Source organism: Rhinolophus sinicus, chromosome 17 (assembly GCF_057876585.1).
Source record: "Rhinolophus sinicus isolate RSI-liver-muscle chromosome 17, RSI-T2T, whole genome shotgun sequence".
Lineage (NCBI taxonomy): Eukaryota > Metazoa > Chordata > Mammalia > Chiroptera > Rhinolophidae > Rhinolophus > Rhinolophus sinicus.
In genome coordinates, this window is record NC_142517.1 from 50090773 (window position 1) to 50116775 (window position 26003).

Here is a 26003-nt window from a genome sequence, read left to right on the forward strand (position 1 = left end):
TAATTTGATAATTGTTTTACTTTATATTAAAGAACACAGCTTTCATAATCAAATGTAAACTTTATTTTGATATAACATCCCAGAACATTAGAGACCTTTTCTAAAGTTAAAAGCGAAGCTTTATCTTTTTATCAAAATGATAAAATTAATTTTTTTAGAGCTTGTTTATTGAAAATCTGAAGTAGAAAATAAAAAATAAAGATTTTACACAGTTTAAGTTTCATACTTTAAGAACTAAAATATCTTCATATAAAACTATTTCTGCTATATTTTTATACCAACATATCACACTTTCTTTCCATTTATTTTAGTAAAAAAAGAATAGCAATTTTCTTTTAAATAGTTACAAATAACTATAAAACTCTTAACTCTAGAAAGGATAAAACCCTTTCATCATACAAATTAAAATATGAAGTTTACCTGCAAATCTACATTCAATCACTTTAACATCAACATATGTACAATGAGACTGCCTTCATCAACTTTTTCATTTTGGCATCACAAAGGTAAGTCTTCTGATGTTCTATAAACCATATGTTTATATGATAGTCAGAAGTTTACATAAAATTCAACCTAAATGGTAACAAATGAGTATGGAATGGAAATCAAGGAAAGGTCTTAAATAGGAAGAAAAAGCCCCAAAGTCTCTTAAGCAGCAACAGCACCCTCCCAATTTAGTTTCAAGATGTGCACCATCTTCCATTCATCCTCATGTTTCCAGGGCCCTGAAGATCACAAAAGGAAAATTAAAATTAACTTAATTTTCTATTGCCTTCAGGCAAATAATTAGACAACAACTTTGCACTTAAATATAATCACATAAATAATTAAGGTCAGATGATAGTTTAGGGTAATAAAATACATAAAGTTTAAAATTAATTATATTCCCTTTTTTCCTAAAGGTCACATTAGTTCAGAATAAAATAAACGAAATTCACACATAAACATAAAAAATTGGCAGGCTCTGGGGATTAGTCTGAACTAAAATTTTATCCTGTTATTAGTTTCCATTTCCTTACAATCTTCATCAGATTTCCAATTCTTGATCTCAGTATTTATTAACTAAATACTTTAAAATTCTTTTTTTTTTATTAAAAGGAATACATACTTTAAAAATGTAAACAACATATAAAGCAAATAATGAATAACTTTTTGCAGTTTTGGAAAACAGTTCAGCAGTTAGTCAAAAAGTTAAACATTTGACTTTCTACTCCTTGGTACATAGCCAAGAGAAATGAAAACGTTTACACAAAAACTTGAACACAAAAGTACATAGCAACATTATTCACAATAGCTGAAAAATGGAAACAACTCAAATGTCAATCAACTGATGAACAGATAAAGTATCGTGTATCCATACAATAGAATATTATCCAGCCATAAAAAGGAATGACATACTGACACATGCTATAACATGGATGAACCTTGAAAACATTATGCTTTCTGCTAAGTGAAAGCAGTCAGACATTAAGATGCCACATGTTGTATGATTCCATTTATATGAAACGTCCAGAGTTGACAAATCAAGACACACAAAGTAGATTCGTGGTTGCCCAGGGACTGGAGGAAGGAGGAGATATTTGGAGTTGGAGGAATGGGGAGTGACTGCCTCTGTGTATGGGGTTTGTTTTTAGGGTGATGAAAGAATTAGTGATTTGTTAATGGTGATGGTTGCATAAACTTGTGAATATACTAAAAGCAGCTGAATTCTTCACTTTAAAAGATGAATTTTATAGTGTGCAAATTATAACTTAATAAAAATTAAGAATAAGTATTCTCCTACTGTAGACACCCAGTCTTGTTTCTCAAAGCAAACACTGTTAATAATTTCTTTATATCCTTTCAGAAAATTCTAAGGCATATAATTAGCATATAAATAGGCATGATAATCCCTCTCTTTTTTCAAACACACACCCCAGCCCCCCCCCCCCCCCGCCCCAGCTCAGTGATTATTCAGTCTCGGTACATACAGATACACCTCAGCCTTTTTAAAGATGCACTTCATGACGTGGATATATCAGTTCATTGGGCACCAGCCCAACACTGAGAAGCATCAGGGTTGCTTCCAGTCTATAGCTATTTCCAACAATGCTGCAATGAACATATTTCTTACACAGACACATGAATGTATAAGATAAAGCTAAGAAGTGAAATTGCTAAGTCAAAGAATATGTGTATTTTTAATTTTGATTTTGTCCAAGTATCCTCCAAAGAGGTTACACAAATTTACACTTTCCCCAGTGGTAAGTAAAATGTCTTGGAAGTGTTGGATGCCACCAGTTTTTGATCCGTGCCAATCTGACAGATGAAAAATAGTATCCTATATTTCTTTAAGTGAAAAGTGAGCACCTTTCTAAGTATTTTTCTACTTATTTATGTCCTTTATTATTCTAGTATCAGTCTTTAAAAGTTCTTTAAAGTAGCAAAGAAAACAAATTTCTATTAAAAAAAGAATACTATGTACTATACAACACTATATACACTAAATTTGTTTGTATCCATGTTCTCCTCTATTGCATCTGTGATCTTCTAGAGTTCAGTATTCAAATCTTCATTTGGATTAATTCTGGTAATTTATTAATGTTCATATGTGCAAGTAACAAAGAATAGCTCACGTATTAACTGGTTTGGGTGTAGGGTGATAGGAAAGAGAAAAGATGTGTTAGAAAGGGGAAATAAAATTTAAAGCTATGTATGGGGAAAGTAGTATCTGTGGGCTGTACAACTTGTGCCAGGCATGAAGAAAAAAAACAAAACTTGGCCATTATGTTTGCCCATAATTCTATAGGCTCCACCTGAATATTTCGGTTGGTTTTCTCACTATAACATATGGTAAATATTGGTATGTAAAGGTCTGTATATGCTGGTGGGAATGGTGGAAAAAATTCAACAACAGTTGGTAACATAATATTCTGTGTAGTTTTTTTTGTACGCTTACAAGATTTCCCCCAAATAATTTGTTTTAGGTCGTCTGCATTATAAATGCCTACCAGTGTTCTGACATAGGAATTTATCCTGCTGCTTGTTTGGAACCTGCCACAGGGGGCACCAGGCTGTCCAGCTGCTGGCGATGTCCTGTATTGATCAGCCACTCATAAAACTTATTCTCCACAAGTACCTGGAACTGCTTTCTTTGATCCCTAAAATGGCAATTGAGAGCAAAAAGAATTTAAGAGCAGTAATTCATATTAATTTACTTCAAGTGATTATAAAAAAACACCTTATAGGATAAACATGAAATTATTTCTAGTTATCCATTTGTTGTCTCCAAATAACTGTTCTGTTCAGTTCAGTACATTGGGCCACCACCCAAAAAAGTAAATTTGGTAAGATACAATGCCCTCTTTGTAAAGACTTATCAGTAATTACCTATTTTGTTCTACTGTGGTTATTCACTCAACAGGTATTTTCGGAGGACCAAGTGATGCCGGGTAGTGTTGTGACTGATGGGGATAAATGTGTGAAGAAAAGAGAAGAGACAGGCCTGCCTGCACGACTCCAGAGGACGCCACTCTCACTGTCATCTAGCTTGTCTATGCTCCTTGTGGACTGTATATTCTAGCAGGTAGGATAGTAATAAATAAAAATATATCATATAAACTTAAGTAGTTATCAGTGCCTTTGAGAAAAATACAGTAGAGGAAGGAAATGGAGAGTACTGGGAATGGTATTTTAGAAAAAGAATGAACAGAGAAAGCCTCTCTAAGATGACACTTAATCAGAGATCTGAATAGTGATGAATTAAGCAAAATAAATATCTGGAGAACATTCCAGGCAGAGGAAACAAAAAGTGGAAAGGCTCTAAAGTGAGAGCATATTTACATGTTCAAGATAAGAAAGAGAAGAGGAGCTCCTGGCAGCCAGGAGCCAGCTTAGCGATGTTGGCTAGGCCGTGGGGTAGCTAGGATCCATCCTGGGTGTGTGGTCTTCTGCTGAACATAAACAATTCCACAGAAGACCCACATCAGACAAGGCCACTCTGAGATGAGACAGATCAAGGCCAGAACAAGAGCACTCTATAATCTCAGTCCAGACAAAAATAAAAAACATTTTGTGGTCCAGACCACAAAACATAACCAAACATCACCCATTCCTGGCTAACGAGTAACTGATACTTCTTTACAATGATAGTTTTAATATAACTTTAATATAAGTTTAATAAAACTTTCATATAAAGTAATATTTAGTCTTAGTATAAAAATTAAGGTACCAAATCATAGAATTACTCTTGCCTCCATGGAGCATCCAGCCCACAACAAAGCCTTGCTCCCTAGAACCCTCGCCCAAATCACCTAACACACGCCAAAATCCAATTATAAGTTCTTTTTAACACTCTTTTACTAAGATGAAGCGTAATCCTCTCCCTGCTTGCAATGAGTAAGAAAATCCAGCTTTGTTCCACATGTATGTTCCTGGTGGTCTTTGGCCAGAGGGCAATGACTAAGTAATAGCAAGAAGACTGGGGGATGGCAGAGGGGAGAGAATGGGAGAAAGAATGGCAGAAAATGAGGCAGGAGGGCCTGGGAGGTATGGTAAAGGTATTATATTTTATTCCAACTATGACGGAAAGAAATTAGAGGGGTCAGAGCAGAGAAATGACACGATCTAATCACTTGTAAAGGATCATGTTGGCAGTTTGTTTTCAAATTGATCAATAATTCTTCTGTCTTCCTCTATTCCCAAAGTTAAATTGAGTGCTTTTCCTTGTCTCTAGTGTTATACCAGATCTTACCACTTGAATATACTATGATTCAGAGTCAACATTTATTAAATACCACATTCCAGACTCTGCACATGTGTATAAGCATTTCACATGTTTAAGAAAATCTAGGTATCTAACTATGGGGCATTCAAACAATAAAATTGCTTTAAAAGGATGTTTTCCCAAGTGATCATTTTTATATCACATCTTTGTAATTATTACTTATATATTATATATTATATTATATTTTACATATATAGCAATAATTCACAGGAAATAATAAAGACACTAAGATCCCAGGTTCTGGCACCACGTTGACTAGGTGTGAATACCAGCTCCTGTGTGACTCTGGGTAAATTACTTAATCTCTCACTTCCTCAGTTTCCTCATCTGTAACAGGATCTTGTTATGAAGAACAAATGAGTTAATACATAGAAGGTGCTTAGAATAGTGTTGGCATCTAGCAAATCCTCAATACATATTTCCTGTTATTATGGCCATCATTATTGCTAATAACATGCTAAACTGAGAATGACTGGCCTGTAAGTATTAATGTCTTGGCGGCTCAATTCATGATACAAACTGGGCAGAATGTTTTTAAAAGAGAGCAGCAGCATATTATCACAATGAACTCCCAGGTAAAGCATGATCTTTATATTTTTTGGCAGGTAGTGACTGTTTTAAAGAGTTTAAATGCAATTGTGTAACTATGTATTACATTTTTCATTCCTTAATCCATATAATAATAACAAAGCCACATAAATGCATCCAGAAAATACTACAGCTGGATCAAGTCTTTTTTCAATGACTATCTTAGAATGAATTTAATTCTTATAGGTCAGGTGTCGGATATTCTTGGTAAACAATTTCACCCAGAAGATGTATCTCGGGGCCGGCCTGGTGGTTCAGGCGGTTAGAGCTCCGTGCTCCTAACTCCGAAGGCTGCCGGTTCGATTCCCACATGGGCCAGTGGGCTCTCAACCACAGAGCTGCCAGTTCAACTCCTCAAGTCCCGCAAGGGATGGTGGGCTCCGCCCCCTGCAACTAAGATTGAACACAGCACCTTGAACTGAGCTGCCTCCCGGATGGCTCAGTTGGTTGGAACGTGGGCTCTCAACCACAAGGTTGCCAGTTCTACTCCCGCAAGGGATGGTGGGCTGTGCCCTCTGCAACTAGCAACAGCAACTGGACCTGGAGCTGAGCTGTGCCCTCCACAACTAAGACTGAAAGGACAACTTGAAGCTGAATGGCACCCTCCACAACTAAGATTGAAAGGACAACAACTTGACTTGGAAAAAAGTCCTGGAAGTACACACCATTCCCCAATAAAGTCCTGTTCCCCTCCCCCAATAAAATCTTTAAAAAAAAAAAAAAATGTATCTCACATCACTAAGCAGAGTGTGTCACACTGATACTAGTAAACACAGTCCAGCATACACCACTACACACAGTGTCTCACACACACACATTCCAGTAAGTTATCTTACTAAACCATCACGTCAATCTCATGAGGCAGGACAATATACTTATACTTTATATATGATACAAATCAGACCCAGAGAGGTTAAATGGCAGACTCATGTCACACAGTAAAGTGCATGGTCAGTACTAATTCCTGAGTCTGAGTACTTTCCAGTATAATATAGATATAGCTATCCAAAGAACAGCACTAATCTTTAAAATCTTATAAAACTAAAAGATTTAATTAAAATAAGTATTTTTTACTCACACATTAAACAGCAGTTATGGGTCATCAGAAACAAAAACATTATGGAATGGCTGCCACTTTTCAAGATAATGACAACCAGAAAAGAAAATAACAAACAAACAAAACTAATACCAGGCAAATGGCGGCTAATTATTAAAGAGTTTTATGTCTTAAGGAAAAGGGTCATAATGATCAAGATATTATCAGGACATACGGCATTTCATGTTAAGATCCCCAAAAAGAATTTGATACCCTTTTCGCAAACTAGCTCCAGCTCTCAAGTATACAATATTGTATAAGACGCAATCCTCCATCTTTTGGTACTATGTTTCCTATGTTCCTCTCCTAATATCTCTAACAAATAAAATTTGATTAAATACAAAAATATTTGTACAAACAGTAATTATTTATTCTGAGCACCCACTACTTTCAAGTTGTATATTATATTCTTTCTAGAAGAAAATTCATTAATCAAAAGTTTCTAAACTGGGCTTCAATTTTTGGAGTCATTTTTGATTTTCTTGTTTTCGTCACAAAATCAGGAGTTCTGCCTCCTGTCAAAGCATTTCTGTCTCCATCCCCTTCCTTTCCACTCTAGTCCAGTACCTCAGTCTAGAGCACTGCTGTATCACCCTGATTTCCCTCTTTCAAATCTCTCTAAATAGAGGAACATCCTGTGTGCCAATAATATTTCCTTACCCATTTTGTAATCTACTATAGAATCTAATAAAGTGGTTTGCATATTGTAGGCATTCTATAAATGTTCCTGAATAAATGAAACAGCTTTCCGTACTTAAGTTAACTGCTCAAAACCCTTTAATGGTTCTAAGTCTAACTTCCACTGCCTGGCATTCAAGTTTCTCTATAACCTGGCTCAAACTGCTGTCTAAGCCTAAATATCACTATTCCATATCCATAATCCTATTTCAGCAATTGATTTCCAAGATACCTAAGGTCTGCTTCTGCTTCCATACCGGCTCCTATAGTGCTATTGAAAGCATTCTGCTCCTATCCAAACTGAGCTCATTCTCCAAGGTCCAACACAAATTCTACTTCTTCTATAAATCTTCCCTAACTACCCACACTGATGGTTCTGAATCTCTATACACCAGACAGTGTCTCCCTAGGTTCTAGAGATTAAAGACCAATACCCTTGAAATAAAACTTTGTGGTGGACGTAATAAACTACAACCACCTATTAGGTTGATACAAAAGTAATTGTGGTTTCAAAGGTTAAAAATTGCAAAAACCACAATTACTTTTGCACCAACCTAACACTATCACAAGCATGTTATTAAAAATATTTTAGTACACAAAAGTAAAAAGGAAATAATCTCAGAATAAAAACCGATATTTAAAAATGACTAAACTTAGTTTTATTTTAAAACACTCTATGGATTAGGGAAACATGGGCTAGGGAAACTGACAAAAACTATCATTAATCCGTGGACCAGCTCGAGGAACCCACCCTTGGAGAGTCTGTCTGTGGTGTGGCAGAGCCAAGACATCTGTATTTTTAACAAGTTCCTTGGATGATGTACAACCAAGTCTGAGAACCAACAGCACTGTGTGGAAGGGAAATGAGAAACTAAAACCTGTCCATTAAAGTACTGAAATATGTGGCATAGTTTATATGTTGTCCTTTCATTCATGTAAGTCGCATATCTGCCAATGAAACTTAAACTTCTTTTTAAAAAGGGGAGTCTACATAGACACAGACAATGGTTTGGTGGTTGCCAGAGGGTAAGCGGGGTGGGGGGTGGGGGATGAGGGTAAGGGGGATCAGATATATGGTGATGGACGGAGAACTGACTGTGGGTGATGTACACACAATGGGATTTATAGATGATGTAATACAGAATTGTACACCTGAAATCTATGTAATTTTACTAACAATTGTCACCCCAATAAATTTAATAAAATTAAATTAAAAAAAAAAAAAGGGAGTCTAATACTTTAGTGGTATCCATTCACTCCCATCCCCCAGCCAAACAGTGCCTGTAATACTAACCTGAAACCCAAGCCTTAACTAAAGACACACTATATCGTTTTCATTACTTTAGCACAGCTATAAACATATGCAGATTAATCTGCTTCACATAAAAGACAAATTATTACTTCTAGAAAACACTCACTTTGTCAAATGAGCCTCCTTCACCGTTTTCTGCCAGATCTGGATCTTCTGTTCTCTTTGCCTCAGTGCTTTCTGATACACAGATGGAAGACCCCCAGGTATCTCTGTTGTGTCCCCTTCCATTTCAAATGGAATAATAAACACATAGAATTCACACGGTGGTAAGAGTCGGAAGACACTTGTGTTGCTGTTCTCTCTGCACACAATCATTGGATTATCCCAATGGTTGGGCACGGTCGCGAGGCCCGTCCTGGCCATGTGGTCCTCCAGCATTGGATAATGGGTATGAAAAGGGGCAAGAGTTACTGTGTGGTTCCCAGAGAGAATAAGTGGGCGTGTAGGTGTCAGAAGGTGAACGACGCAGCCTGTTGTAGAAGAGAGGGACAAACGGTGGCAAACAGCAATGACTTTAACATTGTCACAGCCGTGGAGGTGAAGAGCAGTCTGCACAGGGCCCAGAACAAAGGTGCTATTCCTGCACTTCTCAATTGTCACAGATCTGAAAAATGAAACAACGAGGTAAATTCCTCTCAATGAGAATCAGATAAAAAATATTTGATTACCATGTTTCTCTGATGGCAAAAAAAGGATCAACCCGAGTCCAAAGAAAATGTCCACCTGTCAGCACACCATCTTACCGTAAGGGAGACAGCAGATATATAAAAGATTCGCTGCAGCGATGAATCTTTACATGCGCCCCCACCAGAGTGTCTGAGCTCTTGGCCAATGTCTGCTTGTGAACCTGGCTCATCACCACCATGCGGTGCATCCGTGGGGCCACGTGACTGTTACAAGCAATCTTAGCTCTCTTCGTCGTCCCTTCAACTATTTAAGAAAAATATAAAAATGAGATAGTTTCAAATCAAAGAAAAACAACCACCATATGAAGTGACACATATCTACATGTATACGTGTCTAAAATTAGATACATGTGAGGCTTAAAAAATTTTAGTGCAAGAGTATTGGGTAAAGAGGTGTGTTTGCTATACTATTCTTTGTAATTTTATGATTGCAATATTTTTCACAATGTTTTGTTAAAAAAAATTAACCTATAATCCATTCAAGATTGCCTATAGATCCAAGATACTTATCACGTCTACCCCTTTAGTAATGTTCCTAAGGTCATATGGCTGGTAAGTGGGTCAACTCCAATATCTTCCTCCTCAAGATGCCTTAATTTATCATCTCTACCCTTAAATAACATCTTTTAATTGCCACAATACTAATTCTGAGCCCCTCCTAAGTTACTTACCACATCATTCCATGAATTCGATTTGAGTTCACGTCTTTACTCCCAAGATCATTACTGAGAGCACAGCTTTCTCTCGTACGCAGTGCCTTGCACAAACTGACACTCAGAAAAATCTGTGTACGTTGTCCTCCTAACACAGGCCTGCCAATATGTGACTGGCTTCTCAGACTGTACTTCCCTGCAAGCCACCAGGACACCCTTGTAAAGAACACTGGCTAAATGTTAAGAGATCACTTAAGTATGCTATTATTCTTCTTTTAAAACAATTCCTATTGTTTTAAATACATGGTCATTGTAGGAAAATGTTAAATACTAGTAGTAAAAGAAGATAAAAATTACTTGTTATCTAACTACCTACCACTGTTAACATTTTCGTATAATCCTAAGAGGTTAGATATCCTTTTTCCTATTAGTGCCTACCCTAATAGGAAATTTGCTTGAACCTATATTCTTTCATCAACATCAAGAATTATGAAGTATCTCCTATATATTTATGGGAGCCTTATATATCTCAGTCTTTCATCTCATACTAGAGCAATAGCTTGCTTGATTGGATACAGAATTCGTAGATTGCTATGTTTTTGTTCAAAATTCTGCAGATACTGATCAACCATTTTCTGTTTTTTTGCCATGATATAAACAAAACTGATTTTTTTTCAATTTGCTCGGAAACTATTTTTTAATCTTTGAAATTCAGAAATTGTAGTTTATTCTAGTATTTTTTTTCCCCCATTTATTTTGCCTGACATTTGTCTCAGTGTAGGCATCTACTTCTCTTTAAACTTATACCTGGGCCCCTCTTCTCTTAAAACTTATACCTGGCGCCCAAGAAGTCATATAGCATTTGAATCTATCCCTTTAGCCATCGCTGGACTATCAGGAAGATGGTTACCTGAGGCAACCAAAGCCAGATTCTTTCTACAATAAATTTAAATTTCCAATTTAGAAATATCTAGTCTATTTGCATCTGTGGAGCTAAAAAGGACCTCATCTCTTCACCAGCTCTCTGAGGTTGTAACTGTGGAGTGCCAAATTCTGCTGAGGTGCATAGGAAATAGGAAAGCCTCAAGCAGATGAGCATGTGAGAATGAGAGGAACAGAGTCAAAAAGGGAAAAGCGGAGCAAAAAGAGGACTAACTGAAGTTGGAATTTCTGTGAACTGCGACCAAAATGACGTGGACTAGTAAATCAACTCCGAGACTGTTGCTACACAGAAAGAAAAAGGCATATGAAAAGGCAGATGTTCTCTTTTTCTTTTTTCTAGTAGCAGTATTTTTCAGTTCTTCTACGAAGATGTGTGATCATTAATACACCAGAAAACACTAGGTTCCTTGTCATTCGGTTTAATAGAGATTAAAACACTAAATACCTTGGTGAGCCCACGCTAATTTCTTTCCAGACTTGAGGCAAGCAGATGTACCAAAGGGATTCCCAGTCAAGCAGGCCCTCAGCCAGGCTTCCAGCTTGTAGAAAGAAAACGTCTTCGAGACCTTTGAGAAGCCGCTTTGTGCATGTAGTGGTGGCCACAGTGCAAGTTCATGAAGCGGATGTATCTTCCTGGCTCTGCTCACTGCACCTTCAATAAGAAAGCTGAGCGCCACAACGGCTTCTCGTGAGACGAGGCTACTATGGGCCGAATGAGAGGATGCAGTGAGTTGTTCTGGATCTAAGAGCAGCTCAAGGAGATGTGACAGATGATCACAGACAAAAGCTTGGTGACTGTAATCATTCCAGTTCTAAAAAATATCAAAAGAAAGCACTCTTAACAGAATAAAGTCATTGCACAAAACCTAAAACTTTCATATTGTAGTTATTTTGTACTTATACTTTGCCTCACCTCAAAAAACCATTTAAGGTGGCAAATAAACCTTTTAAAGATTTGTGTGTGTGTGTATGTGATAGGTATAAACAGATTCTCTCTCCACCTTAGCCAATTCAAAATAATACTAATGTCGAACCCTTAGTGTGTGCCAAGCATTAAGTGCTGTACCAGTACAACATATTTAATCCTAACAGCAATCTTAAAATAACCCATTTTACAGATGAGGAAATAGAGATACAGAAAGGTCAGAAAACTTGCCCAAGGTCACACTCCTAGTAAATACTCCTAAAGATTCAGGTCAAACATAAAAATAACCACCTTGAACATTTATTGGATGAAGCACTAGGTTTCTTTATTTACTTGCTCAAATTACAGAAAAAAAAAAAAATCAAATTCCAGTGGATGAAACAAGGCAACTGATTTTAAAGGAACTAGATTTAAGAAAATTTATAATTTTGGGAATAAGCTTTGAGTTGGCAGATATCCCAAAGACTTGGCTTATTCATTTGACATATTTTTTGAATACCTCTCATATGATATGAGTAGTGTTAAGTGATGAATTATGAAAATTGAGTAAGACATAGTTCCTGTCTTCAAGGAACTCAAAGTCTATGTAGTGAAAAGACAATATAAACGAACAACGACACAATGAGATAAGACCTGTAGCAGAGACCTGCAAAGATAAAAGCATGAGAGAAACAACAAGCTCCACCTGTGGAAAGAAAATCATAGTAGGTGCTGTTTGAATAGATTCTTGATTGATGACGTTAAGTAAACAGACAAGGAAAGAAGGCATTTGAGGCACAGGGAACAGCATATGCCCATAGGGATAAAATTACCTGTGGTGTTCAGAGAACTGGGAGTTCTGGGTGAGGTAAAGGAAGAATGCTAGGAAGTGACAGGTTTAAAAAAGTTAAAACGCAGGCACCAATCATGATAGGCCTTGTATGAAATACTAAAACACCTGGACTTTATTTTTGGTGCAAGGATTTCAACCTATTTTCGAAATAGCTATACCTTTTTTTTTCTTTTTAATAAACTCTCATTTGGATGCCAGAGAATATATGGAATCACAGCTGCCCACCGCCTCACCTGTTGTTCTTCCCTCTTGCTGCATCCCCCTCCTCCATAGTAGTCCCTACAGTGGCTCCATGGAGTACAGTATGAAAACAACCATTACAATGAGAATTCACTGACAGAGTTTCCATAGGAGAGGGATACAATCCATCTGCATTTTAGAAAGTGCAGTATAGTGGGTGGACTGCAGACTCACAGCAGGGTGACCAGGTAGGACAGAAATCAAGGCAAAAAAACGTCATTTGGGCCTACATAAGAAGAAGAAAAGGGACACATTTTTAAAGTTATTTGGAGGCAGATTCAGTCAGACTTGACAACTAACTAGGTATGGGTGGTGAGAAAGAGAGTATGGGTGGCTGGTGGTGACCTTCACTGGCATAAGGACATTTTAAGTAAAGGGACACTTTATTACAGGGACACACAATCGTCTCCCAAACTGCAATGTAGGTAGGTCTCTTCAGAACTGTAACTGGCCATCTTGAACCTGGTTCTTTCGTAGGGGCCAGTGTCTCTTTGCATGTCTGCTCTGTTGTCCTCTTTTTCTCCAATGACCTCAGAGTTTCTAATCCCTCGTAACTCAGGTCACTCATGAACTTTGTGGCTATTCTGGTCCCACCCATCTCCAACTGGTAATTTCTTCAGTCCCTAGGGATACTGACTGGGCCTGGTCAATCGTTTCAAATGAGACCAATTTCAAACACATGTCAGTGAAGGGCTACTCTAGTCAAATGTCCATCCCTGGTCCAATCAGTATAGCACAAACTAGAGTCACCATTTACTGGTACTTACTACTCAACAAGTCTCATGCTAATATATTACTGAATTCTCACAGCGTTTCAGAAATAGGTATTATTATCCCCATTTAGAGAAGAGATGCCAAGGCCTAGAGAATTTAACTGACTTGCCTAAAATCATGTGATATTAAGTAGCAGAGCCAGATTTGAATGCAGGCTGCCTTAGTTCAAAACGTCATCTCTCTATGGTGCCCACTCAGCAGGAACTATGTGTGGTGGAAACAGCAGGCAATGATTGGCATCTGTAACACATCTGGACTTGGGAATTCTGAATTTAAGGTATAGATAGGGTCTACATAAAAAGGGAAACCTAGAATGGAAAAAAAACACCTCAGGAGTCATTGAGATATATGAAGTCATGGAAAGAGAAAGAATCAGACAATAAATATGTCGAATGAGAAGACAAGATTGCCACAGACAGAATCCTAAGGGAACAGCAGCTTACAAATGCCAGGAGGAGAGAGGCTCAAGAAGAAGAATGAGAAGAAAGAATCGGAAGCAGAACAGGCGGGAATAGCATCATGGAATATATAGGGGTGGAATCCATAAGGGTGAATGGATTTCTTTGAAAAAGGAGATCGAAGAGCCTGAACACGGCAATGATACATTTTATTATTATTAGATCTACATTTTACTTAAAGTTCTTCAAAATACTTTTACATAAACAAGTAAAAACATTTTGATTTTCTTTACAGAAACAAAGATAAAATAAGATTTTCTAAAACTCGTAATGTGAGGCAGTTAAGTTTAACTTCTAGGTTATCACATCATAATTACTTGACTGTGCTGAGCTTAAGTATACTTAGGCATACTACTTAAACCTACGAGAAAATATTTTTACAGAAATTTTTTGAGCAGATTTCAACAGTTTTTTGCAAAAACTATATCATCTCATTTATCCTCAAATAAGTACATTCAAATTCTTTAACATTTGCAAAAATGGGACTGCTAATAAGAGTAGAATGAATGATTTCCAGAAAATCATGTAAGTGGTTTTTGTTGGTGAAGGAACTGAAATCACTTCTCTATATTTATTAAGTATGCACACATTGATTTTGTTTTATAATTAAAAAAAAAAAAGTAAAGCAAAACAAAACAAGCCAGCAAATCAATGGCTTATATAAATAGTCTCAACATAATTTTTAATGAAAGCGAACTATCTCCCTCACAAATTGTCCCTTTCAGTGAAAGACACCAAAATTTAAATAGTACCTTATTATGACAACTGGATTTTTCAGTCAGGTCAGGAGACTGAGATCTGTTTCTGGGACTAGGCCACTCTTCTCCAATCAAAGATGTCCTCAGGGAGACCTTATTTAACTGCTGTATGTACAAGAAGAGCAGAAACTGCAGGGTGTCCACTGAAAGCTGTTCAAGAAGAAATGATGAAAACATGTCCTAAAACCACAACTAAATAGATATAGTAAAATAAACTCACAACAGTTTGCTGATTGCGAGAAGGCAAATGTAGAAACATTGCTAGCATTTGATTATGTACGTATCAGATTATGTATGTATCAGAGGATACTCAGATGTAGGAGTTTCTAAAACTAAGGTGGAATCACTTACCTTCTTGGAAAGCTATGTGGCATCTATGGCCACAGACATTCTTTCCCAAACTAATGAAGAAGACAGGATGTAGTACATACTTTTTAAAAGCATATTATTTCAGAAGTTTAAAAAAAAAAAAAAACAACCTTAGTAAAATGGTGATTTCTGGTCAAGGTGGTAGAGTAGGTAAACACTGCTGATATCTTCTCATGACCGCTTTAAAACTACAACTAAATTACAGAACAATCATCACTGAGAATTGCCTGAAGTCTAGCTGAACAGAAGTTCTGTAACTAAGGACATACAGAAAAAACCATGCCAAGACTGGTAGGAGTGGGCAGAGATGTGGAATGAGCTGTCCCACACCCACGTGTGGTGGTTAAAAATCGGGAGGGACATGTCAGCTGCGGAGGCCCCCTCCTCCGGTGGAGCGACGGGTCCCAGCCCCACACGAGGCTCCCCAGCACAGGGTTCTAGAGCTGGGGAGAGAAGTCCCCATAACTTCTGGCTCTGAAAACCAGCACAGATTGTGGCTGAGTGAGATGGAGGGCTGCTAAAGGCCCAGGAACTCCACTTAAAAGGCCCGCACATGGACTTACTCACTGATGAACTCACTCACTCTGAGCTCTAGTGTTAGGGCAGCAGCTCCAAAGGCACCAGGGATATACGGAGAGGAACTGAGTTGTTTGGATTCAGACTGAGGGCTGGAGGGGCATCTTCCTCCCAGACAGAGTTGCTGGCAGAAGCCATTCTTTCTTTGTTGAGCCCTCCTCTCTCCAGGTGTGGAGACACAGGCAGCTGCCATAGCCGAGTCTCCATAAACCTGGTGTCATTTGCCCTGATTCCCTGAGATTCATTTGCTCTGATTTCCTGAGTCCCGCCCCACTCAACTTTCAGGACCACCCAAGTTGCTTCCAATGGCTTTTCCATACAAATGGCCTGCCTTGCCTCATGCTTCGAACTTTCCTAATATCTGTCAAAGGTTCACAAACCCCAAACAAGCAATATCTGTTTGTACAGGGCCTCGGTATGCCCTATACCTCCTGCCAAGCTGTCCCAAGTCCAGCACTAGTGGCAGCTAGCCTCGGTTCACAGCTTAGCCTCTCTCAGGCACCTCCAAGCCCAGTGTGGATGGTGGCCACCTCGTGGACAGCTTTGTGGTTCATTCCAGGTGGCCCTGAACAGGGCACAAGCTGTGGCTGAACTTGGTCTGTGGCAGGTCCTCTCCCAGAAGCACGAGCCAGCTGCCTCTGAAGACGATACACCCAAAGGCACACTGGGAAGGCACCAGAGCCCTGCTAAAGCGAATCCTGTTCTGTATGGTCAGCTCCTGAACAACAGCTCCTCCACTATAGTCATGGCCAGTCCTCACAACGAATCTGCCTAGGAGTCATTCCCTCCAGCTAATGTACAAACAGCAACCATGGCTCAACTACAACAGGAGGACACACACAACCCACACAAGGGACAAACCTGGAGCACCCAGCTCAGGTGATCAGAGAGATTGTACCACTAGGCTTCACAGGACACATACTATATAAGGCCGCTTTATTAAGACCATAGCAGCTTTACTTAATATATATGAGGTCTGACAATTAAGTTCACGAACTTGTTGCAATGATGTTGTAAACTGTTTTGATATCAGAGGGATTATTCATTATGAATTTGTACCAACTGGACAGTTACCAAGTTTACTATTTGGAAGTGCTTAAAAGGCTGCATGAAAAAGTTAGACGAAAATGACCTGAACTTTTTGCCAACAATTCATGGCTCTTGCATCACGACAATGCACCAGCTCACACAGCACTGTCTGTGAGGGAGTTTTTAGCCAGTAAATATATAACTGTATTGGAACACCCTCCCTACTCACCTGATCTGGCCCCCAATGACTTCTTTCTTTACCCAAAGATAAAGGACATATTGAAAGGAAGACATTTTGATGACATTCAGGACATCAAGAGTAATACGACGACAGCTCTGATGGTCATTCCAGAAAAAGAGTTCCAAAATTGCTTTGAAAGCTGGACTAGTTGCTGGCATATTCACCAATGAGGTATTTAGCACTTTTTCTAGGATGAGTTCGCAAACTTAATTGTCTGACCTCATAGAAACGGACACAAGGAGACAGCCAAAATGGGGAGCTAAAGAAACATGTCCTAAATGAAAGAACAGAACAAAGCTCCAGAAAAAGAACTAAACAAAATGGAGACAAGCAATCTACCAGATGCAGAGTTCAAAACACTGGTTATAAGGATGTTCAATAATCTCAGGGGGAACTTCAACAAAGACATAGGAAACATAAAAATTGAGAAAAACAAAAAAGAACCAGTCTGTAACGAAGAACACAATAACTGAAATGAAGAATACATTAAAGGGAATCAACAGTAGATTAGATGAAATAGGATAGAATTAGCGATTTAGAAGATAAGATAGCAGAAAATACCCATTCACAACAGCAAAAAGAAAGTAAGAATCCAAAAAAAATGAGGATAGTTTAAGAGACCTCTGGACCACCTCAAGCATACCAACATTTGCATCATAGGGGTACCAGAAGGAGACGAGAGACAAAGGAACTGAAAATCTATTTGAAGAAATAATGACGGAAAACTTTCCTAACCTGGGAAAGGAAATAGACATACAAGCCCAGGAAGCTGAGACAGTCCCAAACAAGAAGAACCCAAAGAGGCAAACACCAAGCCACATCATAATTAAAATGCCAAAGGTTAAAGTTAAAGACAGAATCTTAAAAGCCGTGAGATAAAAAGCAGTTAGCACCTATAAGACTGTCGGTTGATTTCTCAACAGAAACTTTACAGGCCAGAATGGATTGGCGTGAAACATTCAAAGTGATGAAAAGCAAGGACCTACAACCAAGATTACCCTCCCTAGCAAAGCTATCATTTAGAATCAAAGGACAGAGTTTCCCAGACAAGAAAAAGCTAAAGGAGTTCATCACCACCAAACCAGTATTATAAGAAATGTTAAAGGGACTTCTTGGAGGAGGAGGAGCAGGAGAAGAAGAAAAAGATGAAGATGAAGAAAAAGAAGAACCAAAAACATGAATAACAAAATGGAAATATCTACATACCTATCAACAATTACTTCAAATGGAAATGGATTAAATGCTCCAATCAAAAGACATAGAGTGGCTGAATGGATAAGAAAACAAGACCCTTACATATACATATACTGCTTATAAGAGATTCACTTCAGACCGAAAGACACACAAAGACAGAAAGTAAAGGGATGGAAAAAGATATTTCATGAAAATGGAAACAAAATAAAATTTAAAAAAGCTGGGGCAGCAATACTTATACCAGACAAAATAGATTTTAAAACAAAAGATATAACGAGATAAAGAAGGACCTAAATACCTCTTCTTTTCTTCCTTGGCACACAATTAGGATGGCATTTCCCAGCCTCTCTTCAAGTTAGATATGGTATAACTGGGTTATAGTCAATGGAATGTGGGTGGATTTTCATATACCACTTGCAAGCCTCTTTCAAAAACTCTTCCAAAAGAAATAGAAGTGAAGGATTCTGAGGCCCTAGTGGGCATGGTTGTACAAACTGTATTATATTTACAATTGTTCACTTCCCTACCCTCCAAGAGGCTTACACGGACCACGGGATTTTCCTTACCTCCTGTGAGGTAGTTTAGTCTTCCTCTCTCATTGATTTTAGGCATGGACATGTGACAGAGCTTTAACCAACGCAAAGAAAGTAGTCATAATTTATGTTACGTTAGAGCAAAAGTTTTAAGAGGAATCATGAGTTTCCTCCTGCTTTGTTGCTCTTCCCTTCTGTCACAAGAATAGATGACCTATGCAAAAGCTACTTCTTCAGCTTAGGTCCTCAAATAACAACATAGAGCCAAGCCACAGCCTGGAAGAGGGCCACAGCTAAGGTACAGCCTACATCCAAAATAAGCAAGAAATAAATACCTTTGTATAAGCCACTGGAATGTCATTTTTGTTTGTTTGCTTTTAACTGCAGCAAAGCTGACTAATGTAATAGTGGCTCCAACAGACAGAAGCCCGGATCCCTGAGTCATTGCTTGGACGACAGCAGCCTAGAGATGCCTTGTGTTGCACTGCTGCGTGAATGAAAAATAAAAGTACTGTTGTGCTAAGCCACGGAAATGCCGGACTGCTTGTTACTATCATGAGACTATTCTGATTAATATACTTTCTCTATGAAGTCCTTCCTGATCATAGAATTAATCATTCTCCTCTCTATCCTATTTCTGTACATTATGCATACTTTTATTATTATACATAAAACACTATTAAATAGCACTTTTTTAGACACCAGCTTCCCCTGCTAGTTTCATGAAGGCAGAGATGCTGTTCCAATCTTTGAATCCCAGCACAGAGCAGATGCTCACTTAAAAATAGCCAGGTGTTCTAACTATAACATATCAGTGGTTCATAAATACTCATTGACCTCAAAAATCTTTTAAAGTCAATGAAAATATTTCCCTCTTTCAATTACAACACTCCATAACATTATTGATTTAGAAGCAGGTGAGTAAGAATTGCTAAGAACTAACTCATTAAATACATTAAATACTGCCAAACTGAAACTGCTAAAACTCAAATGGTTCTTTGGGGAGCACAGTGGTCACTAATCTAAAACTGCACAGGCTAGTGTGTACAGTACCAATTTATTTCCCAAAGTAATTAAACACACCTACATATACATATAAATCCATACCTGATTTCTCTGCTTTTCAACTTCCTCCTCAGATGTGCAGTTGGACAGAATCTCAGACCACTCCAGGCGCTCCTCCGGTGTCTTTACTGCAAGACTATCAAATATTTCAAAGTAAAGCCATGCCAGATCCTTAGCCAACTGCAGCTTCCCACATGCAATGTGCCTCCATGTAGACCAGTACAGGCGTGGGTAAGCTCCCTCTGTGGCTCGGGTTCGCACATAGGTGGATATCTTCCTGAGATAGTGAAGACTGAATTTGGATGGAGGAGGGACCTGCAAGGCGCCCACTATAAAGGGTTCTGCTTTCACCCAAAGGAGAACTCCGGACTGGTCCATATTATCTCAAAAGACATCTGTGTGAAGAGGCTTTTTTGCATACCTAGGAAACAAAGTTTCTTCAAAAATTGACTTGAAACAAAACTCATTTATACATTTTTCTTGTAAGGTGACCCCTCCCTTAACCATTTTTAAATGTAAAACATCAGTTTAAAAAGCAGATCTAGCTCATCAACGAAGAGCAGAACAGATTTTTGGTCAGTTCGCAATACAATCTATTTAAGTAAGAAAAATTCTGTGATAAAACACAATTTATCTTACTTGAATTGTTCCAAGTGGTTGTTTCAGGAAGAGTGTAGAAATACATGAGGTATGAATCAGAAGAAAAGAAGAAATGAGAAAAAGAGTCATCTTATCACAGGAATTCTTGCTTTACCCTGAGGGGGAATGCTAGTCAAAATTAAGAGAATAAAACTTCACTGAGTCAAATCACTTACACAGAGGATGCTTGGTTAAAGATTTGGACATGTTAGCTGACCATATAAGCTCAATATGAAGCACTAATATGAGATGGCAGACAAGAATACTCATGTCAATATAGGCTGCAAAAATAGATCAAGGAAAGTTAAAGCTATTGTCTGTAACAGGTATAATCTATTATGTTCAGGTGCAATATTTTTAGATTTTGATTGTTGTTTAACAATACATGATTTTTATGGAATATTTATAAAATATCTAAAAATAGAAAAGGAGGAAATCATCCACACTCCCATCACCAAACAGAAGCTAATTAATATTTTATTGTATAAAGTGTGATAAAATATGGTGAATGTTTAAATAAAAAAGAGTTTATTACAGTAAAAGACACATTGCCATTACTCCTCCTCAAAATACTTCCCCTCGCTTCGAACACACTTATCCCATTGTTCTTGCCACTTTCTGAAACAGTTCTGGAAGTCCTCTTTTGTGTGTCTTTAGTTGCGCTGTCATGGCTGCCTCAGTTTCTTGAATCCATTCAAAACAGTTACTTTTCATGGTCATTTTGACTTTGGGGAAAAGTCAGAAGTCTCACGGTGCCAGATTCAGTGAATAAGGTGGATGAGGACACACTGTAATGTTTTGACAGAAATCACCGTACCAGAAGCAATGTGTGACATGGAGCCTTTCCGTTGTGATCAAAACATACGGTGAATGCTGCTGCCGAGTTCATTCAATGGAAGGGTAAGGATTTTCAATATGGAAAGAGATGCATCGAAACTTAGTAACAGTGCGTGACAAGTTTCAACAGTCGGGTGTGAGCTACGGTTGACAGAAGGTGTTTTAAAGTGTGCTGTAAATCATCCTCCATCATGACAACACTGTGTGTCACACATCACTTCTGAAATATGGCAATTTCTGTCAAATAAAAACATCACAGTGTGTCCTCATCCACCTTATTCACCAGATCTGGCACCATGCGACTTTTGGCCCTTCCCCAAAGTCAAATGATTCAGGACATCAATGCAGCCACGACAGCACAACTAAAGACATTCACAAAGGAGGACTTCCAGAACTGCTTCAGAAAGTGGCAAGAATGATGGGATAAGTGTGTTTGAAGTGAGGGAGGGTATTTTGAGGAGGACTAATGGCAATGTGTCTTTTACTGTAATAAATTTTTTTATTTAAACATTCACCATATTGTTTGATCACATCTCATACTCCCTTTCTTTTCTCCACATAGATTAGATGTTAGTTTCAGAATTTTCATAGTTATCATAATACCATATATACAATTCTGTATTATTTTTAAAGCTTCACAGTACTCTAAATAAATGTACCTTAGCTTATTCAACTGTTCTATTTTTAAACATTTAGTGGGTTTAAAATTTTTCATAAAAAGAAGATAGGCAAACTATTGATCATTGTTAAAGACGGGTGATGAGCACATGGGGGTCATTTATCTATTTTACTTTTGTGTATGTTAAAAATTTCCATAATAAAAAGTTTAAATATTTTCACTATTATAATGCTATAATACCACCTTTCTGTATATTTTCTGCATTATGATTATTTTCAAGAGAAAATTTTCAGATGTGCATTTGTGAAATTGTGTAACTGACATTTCTGAAGCTCCTGACATATTTCCATTGCTTTCCAAAATGACTGTATCAAATTGTACCGTCACTTGACCGAGGTACTCTCTTCATTGAGTACTCCTCAGCACTAAGTAACATCACTTAAAAAAAAAAAACCTACCTTACATAACTAATGGAAAATTTTTTATTGCTATTTATTTTGCATTTGATTCTTAAAAAATTGTGCTTCTTTGGGGAATCATCTGTTTAAAAAATAGCTGACATCAATTGAATGCTTACTATGTGCCTGGCAGCATGCTGAGTATTTTGCATACTTCACCTCTTTTCATCCTCATAACCCCCTGGAGATACATATAGTTATCTTATTTTCTGATGAGAAAAAGGAGATTTAGAAAAGTTAACGGACTTACCCAAAGTCACATACTTAAATTGGCACAGCTCTGGATTAGAATTCAATTCTGTCTGACTTGAGAACTGTGTTGCTTACAAATGCACTTTAGGAACCCAGTTTTTGGGGAAATCTCTGAAAAAATGGGAGTGGATGCAGAAGAGAATTACCAGAATGAATGGCTTTAAACGTAAGGCCATCCACATAAGGCCATTTTTCAACTGAAGGAAGATGAACTCAAAGGACTCAAAGGAAGAGTGTAAGAGGGTAAACTGCAGCTGTCTCCTAATATGGGAATGGTTTAGCATCATTCTGAGGAAAACCAGATGATGCAAGTTACGTGAGGAAGACCACAGTTCGCCCAAATGGAGACAGGTTGATCTGTGAGAGACAGCTCCAGTGGCTGAAGTGTGCAATCAAAAGCCAGATCCTGGAGATGAGCCCTCTATTCTAACTCCGAGACTCGTGAGGGTTAAATTCGTAAACAAATATAAACTTGGGCTCTTTCCCTCTTCAAACACCCCCCCCACCACCACCACCCACGGGTGCGCTGGGATTAGGGTTTTTCAGGCAGGGAGATCCGCCTGAGGCCCAAGGTGGTCCCCCTGCGGCTCCGCAGCCACCTCGGACGCTGTCCGAAGTAGGACGCGGTGTTGGGCCACCCAAGAGCTCCGACCTGACTTCACAGGCAAAAAACCTTAGCTGACAGTGCCCGCAGTGGACCCGAGAACTGGCGAACACGAAGGCAGCCTCCCCAGCCCGAGCCTGAAGTGTGACCCGCCCATCCTTCCCTCCCTGCCGCCGGCCCGTGTGCGTTACCTGCGAAGGCGGGCGGTGTCGCCGCACCTTTCCACGCACCGCGGCGCCCTGCGCCCGGCTCCAGTGGCCCGCCCTTTGACCGCCGCGGCATCCAACGCGCAAGCGCGCTGCCTTGCACCACCGAGAACCGGAGGACTACGCTGCTAGAGTGGCCGACCGCTTCTCCAGCGGTCTGAGAAAAGTTTGGCCAAGGCCAGGAGCCCTGGAGACTAGGACCTGGAGCCAAACCCCCGCTTTCTGGGATCACGCCTTTCAACTCAGGAGAGTAGGAAGTCTTTTATTGCTCCACAGAACTGTGGTTAGGCAGTAGCTGCTGGAAAGGTCAGCACACTTTGATCAGTAATAATAATGATAATTTACATTTTAGAGTGCTTATTCTGGATGGGGCATTGTGTAAACTATCTTTATGTGTATTATCTCTGTCTTCCCAAGAGTCCTAATATTAAGTACATTTGTTTTATTGATGGGGAAACTAGGGTGTGGAGGTGACAGTATCACACCCCTAAGGTCACACAGCAAGACACTAGCCAAGATACACGCCCAGGCCTCTGAAGCGGGGAAATCCCAGGGTTAGCTTAACTCTGTTAGTTTTCCCAACATGTAACCACTTTCACGAAGTTTTTTAGATTCCACCCAGCAGCAGACATCACTCCTTCCTCTAAACCTTCATTTCATGATTTTTAGCCATTTCCTGCTTTCTTAGTTCGTTTATGGTCTCTCTAGGTGTGGCAGATACAAAGGTAAATAAGACCATAAAATGTAATTTAGTTTCTCTTTTACATAGCCTCTCTCCCCTAGGAGGCATCTCCTGAAAGTAGTAACTTTGTCTTTCTCTTAACTCTGCATGAATCAAGAGGTAAAGAGCAGGGGCCTTGGACTCAAACAGATTTAGGTTAGAATCCAGGCTGCACCACTAAGTGGCTCAGACATTGGGCAAATTCTCTCTGTGTCTATGTTTTCTGCAACAGCAATTATTTATTGAGCACCACTCTGTCTGGCACAGTGCTAGGCACTAGGATTACACTAGTGAACAAAACAGGTCATTGTTTTCTTGGAATGTATATTATAATAGGGAGAATGCATAATACATATTAAGGTAATAAAGTAGGATAATATCAGATAGTGATTATTGGGGGGGATGAAGTCAGTGCTGAATATGAGCTGAGGCCTGAAGAATAAGAAGACATAATACGAAGATCACAGTCGAAGCAATTTTTACTCCATGGCAGGCACTGTTCTAAGGTACTATTCTATACAGCTGGGAACAGAACAATCTACATTCATGCTCTCATGAAACTGGCATTCCAGTGTATGTGAGTACGAGATGTGGGGATGGAAACTAATATAAAACAAGATGGTGTGAGAACAAGGGATTCAGCAAGAGCTAATTTTAATTGGTCAGGGAAGTCTTCTTAGAGGTGATGATATTTAAGCTGATATCTGTGTTTAAAAAGGAGTCACCGTTTTTAGGATCTGAGAGAAGAATGTTTATGGCAGAAAGAACAGCTAGAACAAAGGCTCTAGGCAGTAATGAACTTGGTGTATTAAAAAAAGAGAAAGGAAACCAGTTTTGCTGGAACATGGTAAGGTGTATACTAGGTGATAGTAGAGCTCATATAAGGTTTAAAAATTTTTTTTCCAGCTTTATTGAGACATATAAAGTTTTTGAGCTAGCATAAAGGGCTGGGATTTTATTCTAAGTGCAATGGAAAGCCATTCAAGGCCTGGAAGCAGGGGAATGACATAATCTGATATGTTTGTAAAAAAAAATCATGGCAGCGGGGCAGGAGTGAACAAGAGATATTAAGAGTGGAGGCTGGGAGGCCAGTTAGGAGGCCCTTGTCAGGTGAGCAATGATGTGACTTAGCCCAGAGAGATAGTGGAGATGTAGAGTAGTGGACAGATTCAGGTTATAGTTTAGAGATAAAGACTTGGATAGGAGATGCGGCAAAGGAATCAAGGAACACACCTAGTGTTTTGTCGTGAACAACTAGGTGGTGCGTTTACTGAGATAAGCAAAAGTAGGTGGAGGGAATCAGAATTCTCCTGTAAACAGTCTAGTACGCCTGCTTTATGTGCCAGGCGCTGTACTAGACTGTTTACAGATTTTCTCCTATTAAAATTTCACAATACTGCCAGTAAAATAGCTCAAATTTGTAAATAAAGAAGCTTAGGTTCAGGCTGGTGGGTAAGGGGCGGGGGCTGTTCTCACCTCTAAGAAGTGGTGGAAGCTGAATCCGCACCTCGGTCTGTCTCCAGGGTCTCTTCTCTGTGAAACCGAGACAATTTTCTCCTTGGAGATCAGGAGAAGGTATAGTAATAAGATCTCCTGAGCATTGCCTCCGGGGTTCTGTCGGCGTGGAGTAATTGTCCCCGCCCATTTTGCTTACACGCATCCAGCGTGTAGTTCCATATGAATGAAATTCCAAGACTAGTAACCAGGCTCAAACTTTCCTCCCGCAATTGGTCAGTGCTGAAGGAGGAGCCTCGCGATTGGTGGAGAGTCCGAGGGCGGATGGGGGAACTTCTTGGATCTTGGTGCCCTCTTTCGGCACCAATTCCCCTACCGCCCTTTTACGTAGTTTTCTACGACTCGCGGGAGCCCGGGCTGAGCGGATTCCTGCAGCGGCGCGACTCGCTGACGTTCTCTCTTCTCACTGGCCGGGAGTTGCGGCTGTAGTTCTGAAGC

At 39.0% G+C, this 26003-nt stretch overlaps 1 protein-coding gene across 4 annotated transcripts; it reads right to left on the reverse strand.

Annotated features, from left to right (window-relative positions):
- Positions 1-40: 40 nt before the first annotated feature.
- Positions 41-25747, reverse strand: TBCCD1 (TBCC domain containing 1). 4 transcript variants are annotated; one of them, XM_019735877.3, is made up of 9 exons: positions 23315-23454; positions 22518-22630; positions 19757-20135; positions 14702-14857; positions 11166-11532; positions 9183-9369; positions 8546-9043; positions 2991-3140; positions 41-725 (listed from the first exon to the last, which is right to left on the reverse strand). In XM_019735877.3, the coding sequence occupies exons 3-8, from the start codon at positions 20090-20092 to the stop codon at positions 3011-3013; spliced, it is 1674 nt and encodes a 557-aa protein (XP_019591436.3). In that variant the 5' UTR covers positions 20093-20135; positions 22518-22630; positions 23315-23454; the 3' UTR covers positions 41-725; positions 2991-3010. The 4 variants fall into 4 exon arrangements, with proteins under 4 accessions (XP_019591436.3, XP_019591439.3, XP_074185277.2 ...); XM_074329171.2 differs by lacking the exon at positions 23315-23454 and adding an exon at positions 25527-25666 and having other exon boundaries at positions 587-725; XM_019735880.3 differs by lacking the exons at positions 22518-22630; positions 23315-23454 and adding an exon at positions 25527-25747.
- Between the last annotated feature and the right edge of the window lie 256 nt (positions 25748-26003).

What these genes read in the sequence shown, in the direction of transcription:
- TBCCD1 (XM_019735880.3), bottom strand. Translation starts at nt 20,092, where the DNA reads ATGGACCAGTCCGGAGTTCTCCTTTGGGTGAAAGCAGAACCCTTTATA. An exon ending in TTGAAAAGCAGAGAAATCAG is followed by an intron (nt 14,858 to 19,756) that starts GTATGGATTTAT and finishes CTTCTTGAACAG; the next exon opens with CTTTCAGTGGACACCCTGCA. An exon ending in ATTAGCGTGGGCTCACCAAG is followed by an intron (nt 9,370 to 11,165) that starts GTATTTAGTGTT and finishes TTTCTTAAATAG; the next exon opens with TTGAAGGGACGACGAAGAGA.